Here is a 6,854-nt window from a genome sequence, read left to right on the forward strand (position 1 = left end):
TAATAAATATCAAATAATAATATAATAATGATTGAAAAATATATATAATATTTTATGTGACACATGATGTAAACAAACCAATTGAATTCTATGTTGGTCTCTCATTGATATGAAGCTAGCTAAGGTAAATAGTGGGGTCTAAAATATGACCAAAAAACTTGAAAAAACATAAGAACTCTCAACCCCCCCTCTCATAGCTTGTATTTACGTTACCACCTTCCACTCCCAACCCCTTAAACTTATTCCCTTTCCATTTATTTTTCTTCCCCACAATCTTCTCCTCTTTCTTTAATTCATCACTCACTCACTCACACACACAAACCTATACATATATACATTCAAACATATATGTGTTTGTGTGTGTATATATATTTGGAAATCACCGGCCGTTACTCATGCATTTGTCACCCCAAAGTCAAACTTGCTTTTCTCTATATATGTTTTGTACATTGTTTGTTCTTTTACAACTCCACATGAGTTATAAACTCTTATATATATATGTGAAATAAAATGTTTGTCTTGTCCAATTTTGTTCTAGCAAATTTTGTCTAAATAATTTTTTTTTTTTTGCTATATTACAACATTGTTACATATATGGAGTACGGCGGTGGTGGTGGTGGTGGCAGTTCTACTGGTGGTGATTCTTCCGATAAAAAGAAACGTTACCATCGTCATACGGCTCTTCAAATTCAGATTCTTGAATCGTAAGTCCATTTTTACCTTTAATTCTATTTTCTTTTATTTGTTAATTTTTTTGAATAGCCAAATTGCATTATATATAATGGTTTTGGCAAAGTTAATGAAAACAAGTATAAAGTACAAATTACATCATTTTATCTAAACAAAAATCCGACACAATTGCAAAGAATAACAAGAACTATGATCTTTATTCCGATATTCAAAATTGTTATATTTGCCACTTTAAACATTTATTCTTACTATTTTTTTTTTTTGTATATTTTTTGTTTTTGAAATTGTAGGACTTTTAATGCATGTCCACACCCTGATGAGAAAACAAGAATGCAACTAAGTAGAGAGTTGGGTTTAGCACCAAGACAAATTAAGTTTTGGTTTCAAAATAGAAGAACCCAAATGAAGGTTATTTTTTTTTTTTTTTGTCTTCATTTATATGCATTTTTAACTATCTATTATTGTAGATTTTGTGTATTTATATTATAGATTTTGTGTATTTGTCTTCACTTATATTATTTTTTTATGTGTTTATATATCTATTATTGTAGATTTTGTGTATTTATATTATAATTTCATGTAGGCACACCACGAACGCGCTGACAACTGCGCATTGAGAGCCGAAAATGACAAGATACGATGCGAAAACATTGTGATAAGAGAGGCCTTAAAAAAATTGGTTTGCCCAACTTGTGGAGGCCCTCCTATTGGTGAAGATTGTTACTTTGATGAACAAAAACTTAGATTCGAAAATGCCCAGTTGAAAGAAGAGGTAATTTTACTAAGCTTTTAATTATAACTTGTCCTTTGGCCCTCTTTTGTTTTTGTTTTATATTATGATGCAATATATGCATGAATATGTAATATATATATATATATATATGGCTTAGTAATTGTTATGTACTTATTAATTTGTTTCAAATGTTTGTTTGGTTACTATTTTATTTTATTCTTGTCCCCATGGGTTCTATGTGGAATTTTTTTTTGAATTTGGGATATAATTTGATAGATATAAACTAGTACAGTACTCGCGCAAAATTAACTAATTGGGTAATTGTTATATTTTACAGTTGGATAGAGTATCTAGTATTGCAGCCAAGTACATAGGTAGACCAATGTTGCAACTTCCACCAGTACAGCCAATTCACATGTCTTCACTTGACTTATCAATGGCTAGTAGTTATGGTGGAGGTGGTGGTACATCGAGTCGTATGATGATGATGAATCATCCCGGTTCTTCTTTAGATCTTGATCTTTTTACTGGTTCTGCGATTGGTGCATCATCTAGCACAAGCAATCCTGACCCTTTGTTTCAACATCCTGTGCATCTTTCCGATATGGACAAGTCTTTAATGGCAGATATTGCTACTAATGCCATGGATGAATTGATTAGGCTTGTGCAGACTAACGAACCGTTGTGGACAAAGGGTAGTAGTAAGGATGGGATGGAAATCCTCAATCTTGATAACTACAAGAGGGTTTTCCCGCGGCCTAGTGATACTTTGAAGAACCCAAATATTAGAACTGAAGCGTCTAAGGCTTCTAGTGTTGTGATGATGAATAGTTTGCAATTGGTCGACATATTTCTTGATTCGGTAACTAAGTCCTTTATTACTTATGTTTTTCAATTTTTACTTTCTATGTTCTGTTTTTACATTACACTGATGAAGAACTTTAACTTGGACAGAACAAATGGGTCGAACTGTTTCCATCAATCGTGTCAAAATCAAGAACGATTGAAGTAATCTCATCAGGAATGTTGGGTTCTCAAAGTGGCTCTTTACAACTGGTAATTCATAATCATCTCCACATTTTGAGTAAAACTTTAGACATATTTGTTGTGTTCTTTTCGTTGATGCTTTTTTGTTTATGACAGATGTATGAGGAATTACAGGTGCTTTCGTCACTAGTTCCTACCAGACAGTTTTATCTCCTGCGCTTTGTTCAGCAAATTGAGCAAGGCTCTTGGGCGGTTGTCAATGTTTCCTATGAAGTTCCTCAGTATAGTTCATACATTAACTCTCGATTCAAAGCACATCGCCTTCCTTCAGGATGTTTGATTCAAGATATGCCAAATGGTTACTCAAAGGTTTGTCATTTTCTTTATAACTGTCAACTTACAATTAAAACGTTAACGTGGTCTAATTCCTTTTATTCTGCAAATACAAATAGGTCACATGGGTTGAACATACGGAAGTAGAAGAAATTGCCCTGATTGACCGGCTTTATAGAGATTTTATTCACAGTGGTTTGGCATTCGGAGCCAAACGATGGATATCTTGTCTTCAAAGGGCATGCGAAAGAAGCGCTTCTTTGATGATGAATAATGCTCCCTCCCATGATCTTGGAGGAGGTACATATTTCATCCATCCATTACTTACTATGAAACAATTTAGCTCGGTATATATATATAGTCTTTGTTTACACTTTCATACACATAAATGTCTGATTTTAAGTCCCACTTTTAAATTCAATTTCATATGAATGTTCATATCTATAATTAGACTTAATAAGTTGACAAAAAATGGTGGCTTTTTACGCAATGAATGAAAAAGCTTGTATAACTTGTATTTTATGTATGTTAATGGTCACTAACAATATGTTGTTTCATCCGAGTCAGTTATTCCATCGCCCGAAGGCAAGAGAAGTATGATGAAGCTATCACAAAGAATGGTAACAAACTTTTGTTCAAGCATAAATCCATCTAATGGAAATCAATGGACATCTCATTCTGGTATGAATGAGTTTGAGGTCCGAGCCACATTACACAAAAGCACAGATCCTGGTCAGCCTAATGGCATGGTCCTTAGTGCTTCTACTACCATTTGGCTCCCGGTTTCTCCCCAAAACGTCTTTGATTTCCTTAGAGACAGCAGGACTAGACCACAGGTACTAGTAATTAATCAAAACATTTTGAGCACATATACTTATTACATTCTAAGGCTCATATGTAAGTAACTCTGTTTGTAATTATATATGTGTACAGTGGGACGTTCTGTCGAACCAAAATCCAGTACAAGAAGTAGCACATATATCAAACGGGTCGCATCCTGGGAATTGTATATCTGTTCTTAGGGTAAGTTTTTAGATTACATAATACTAATATTGAACTTATGATTCCATATATGATATATATAACTATTTGTATATATCTACACAGGCATACACTCCAAGCCAGAACAACATGTTAATACTACAAGAAAGCTGTACAGACACATTAACATCACTAGTCGTATACTGCCCAGTCGACTTGCCAGCAATTAACATAGCAATGAATGGTGAAGACCCGTCTTACATTCCTTTACTACCATCCGGTTTCATCATAACAACAGACGGCCACAACGAGATAATCACATCCTCACAACTCAATACAGACGGTGCTTCCACTAGCAACACGGACGTTGTCTCCAACGATCAAGGTGTCACGTCAACTGGCTCATTGGTTACCGTCGTTTTTCAAATACAAGTAAGCAGTTTACCGGCTGCTAAAATGAGCCCGGAATCATTAGCAACAGTTAATAACTTGATAACAAACACAGTACATCAAATTAAGGCTTCTTTAAATGGAAGTTCTACTGCTACTACAACTAATAATTTAATTAACTAATTAAAAGCTAGTGGATATGCATAAAATGTCAAGTTTTTGAGAGGGGGGGTTAGTTGAGGAAGGTGTTAAATGCAGCTGGTTTCATCATCAATGGCAGAAGTTGAGTTAATATTAATATTATTGCTGCATCATCCTGCTACACTGTGGCTGTGGCTCTCTGTCATACTTCATTTACCATCTTCAACTACTACACATTCATTTACATTTTCTTGGATTTCTTTTAGATTTTTTAGTTTTTTTGGGAATTTTTTTACCTTTATTTTTTGTTTTTTTGAATTGATTTTGTGGTTGTTCTTTTGATATTTATTGCATTTTTAGATGTGAAGAGGGAGTCAAGAACGCACCATACTTGTTGTTCTATGTATGGTTTGGGTATTGACTTTGTTTTCATTTTATATATCTATATAAAAAACAATGTCATTTATTTGATTTGATTTATGTGTTTTGAAACACATTTTCTTTTTCTTTTTTGCTTTGTTTGTTTTAGTCATGTTACATCTACATTTCATCTTACTTACTCATACCCTGATTAAAACAAGATGCGTATTATTGATATTAAACATTTGTTTTAAATAGACTTGTCATAAATGTACATAAATAATAGTTGAAGTATTATTTTGTTGCTACATATTTAATTAGCCTTGACTTTGTATAAGTTACTTAAATCAAAAGATTAATTTGTGGATACATGTTTGATTAGCCTTGACTTTGTATTATAAGTTATCTTTTTCTAGACGAGGTTCCACTCGATTAAAGGTAGTCGATTTTTTCAACCAACACAAGTTACATCCCTGCGAAGTAGGCATCCCGGAGAAAAACACTACAAGTGCACATATTGTGCTCAACAAGAATCGATCAATCGCGTTGTGGGCTGATTCTCGGTGACGCAACCAAATGATTTGACATCATTGTTTCTTAGTAAGTTACTTGAGTCAAGATTAATTTTTAATGCTATGTTTAAATTGCCTTGACTCTATATGAGTTACTTACGATTAATTTGATAATACATAGTTTAATTAACCTTGACTTTGTACAAGTTATTTGAGTCAAAAGATAGATTTGACTTGTCTAAAATTTCAAAAAATATTTTTGTTTTATCTAAAGTTATATGATGAGAAGGATGTAGGGGCCAATATACATATCATTTAACATTAACTATCTGAGAATCTTATTGAAGATTGTATATTTAAACTCCAAACAGAAAGTACAAAATTAATTTGAAAATTGCAGTCTATACTTAGAAGTATTAAAAAAGAAAATGTGCCCATCATTATTAGAATGTATATATGTTGTAAATATTAATAATAACTAAGAAAGAGGCATTGAAATAAGTATTCTTTAATATTAAAACATTTTCTTGCACAAAAAATATATTGTTTTTTTCTGTAAAATGAAAAGAGTAATTAAAGGTAGGGGTCAATTAATTTAGTGTCTTTACTTTATTATCATGGACCACATGTACGTACGCGATGTAAGCAAGTAATTTCAAGTCGGGTGAAGTCTTATAAGACCATTTTCCATAGAAAGAGGTGGTTTTACGCGTCCTTAATTAATTAACTAACATCCAATAAGTACTTGAGCTTTAGCTCAATGGTTGAAAGATCATCTCTTTGCATGAGATCTTATGTTCAAACTTTAAGAAGGGCATATGAATTAAGTCTCTTTATAAGGACTTAGCTTAAGTATACTCAGGTTCAAGCTAGTCTGAGAGAACAGAGTTTACACCTATTAATTGTCATTCCTTCCGACAGATTAGTAAGAGATTTTCCCCCCATCGGGTATTTGAAATACACATTTCTACCTGGTTAATGTTAGATCTCTCGCTGTCGAATCGCGACGCGAAGTTTTCAACGAAATTCACTTTTAAAAAAAATAAATTTAACATCTAATATTGATTTATTTCTTTCTTTTTTTTATGGTTATGAGTTTTATTACCATCTACAATATTATATAACCTTAATCTAATATAAGGTAGAACGACAAATTCTAAGTTCAATTTAAGATGGAAAAAGAACTACGTCTTTGCAAAGAGTTGCATCGAATTAATAACTTGTGTCTCCAAAATTAAGGATAAACCCACTTAAATACTTGATCCAAGCTTTGCTTAGTTACCTGTCACATCATGTTACTACAAATCCTTAAAATCTTTTTATAAAATCCTTAAAGAAATTTAATTACCTTCAACCATACAAACATTTTTATATATTCTTATATTTCCACATAACCAAATACAAAAAATGATTTATATATTAAGTAAATTCTACAAACATCTTCAAATATATACTTACAAACATTATTACTTTGAACATACTTGAATTTTGTGTTTAAGTATGGACACATGGGTTGAGGATAGGCTAATAATTTTTTGAGTTGTCATTTGTATTGTAATATTAAATATAGTATAAATATTCATTTCCATATTTATGTAATTGTATCTTCTCTAGAATCTTCTTATATAGCCTATATATACAAGGTTATATTGTAACCCTAATGACTCTCTTATTAATAAGATTACCTCTTCTCCTTTCTCAATTCTTTTCTCCATATTATAACACGT

At 32.1% G+C, this 6,854-nt stretch overlaps 1 protein-coding gene across 1 annotated transcript; it reads left to right on the top strand.

Moving 5' to 3' along the window:
- Positions 1–594: 594 nt before the first annotated feature.
- On the top strand, positions 595–4,504 carry LOC122585693 (homeobox-leucine zipper protein HDG11-like). Its single transcript, XM_043757817.1, has 10 exons — positions 595–704; positions 981–1,098; positions 1,274–1,462; positions 1,761–2,285; positions 2,378–2,479; positions 2,567–2,779; positions 2,863–3,043; positions 3,311–3,579; positions 3,677–3,766; positions 3,851–4,504. Exons 1-10 carry the CDS (start codon positions 595–597, stop codon positions 4,295–4,297), a joined length of 2,244 nt encoding a protein of 747 aa, XP_043613752.1. The 3' UTR covers positions 4,298–4,504.
- The last annotated feature ends 2,350 nt before the right edge of the window (positions 4,505–6,854 follow it).

The sequence above is a fragment of the Erigeron canadensis genome, chromosome 1 (genome assembly GCF_010389155.1).
Source record: "Erigeron canadensis isolate Cc75 chromosome 1, C_canadensis_v1, whole genome shotgun sequence".
Lineage (NCBI taxonomy): Eukaryota > Viridiplantae > Streptophyta > Magnoliopsida > Asterales > Asteraceae > Erigeron > Erigeron canadensis.

Bases quoted from the DNA above. Each gene is read 5' to 3' on its own strand.
- LOC122585693 (XM_043757817.1), top strand. From the start codon at position 595: ATGGAGTACGGCGGTGGTGGTGGTGGTGGCAGTTCTACTGGTGGTGAT. The intron at 1,099-1,273 runs GTTATTTTTTTT...AATTTCATGTAG, and splicing joins ATAGAAGAACCCAAATGAAG to GCACACCACGAACGCGCTGA. The intron at 1,463-1,760 runs GTAATTTTACTA...TATATTTTACAG, and splicing joins ATGCCCAGTTGAAAGAAGAG to TTGGATAGAGTATCTAGTAT.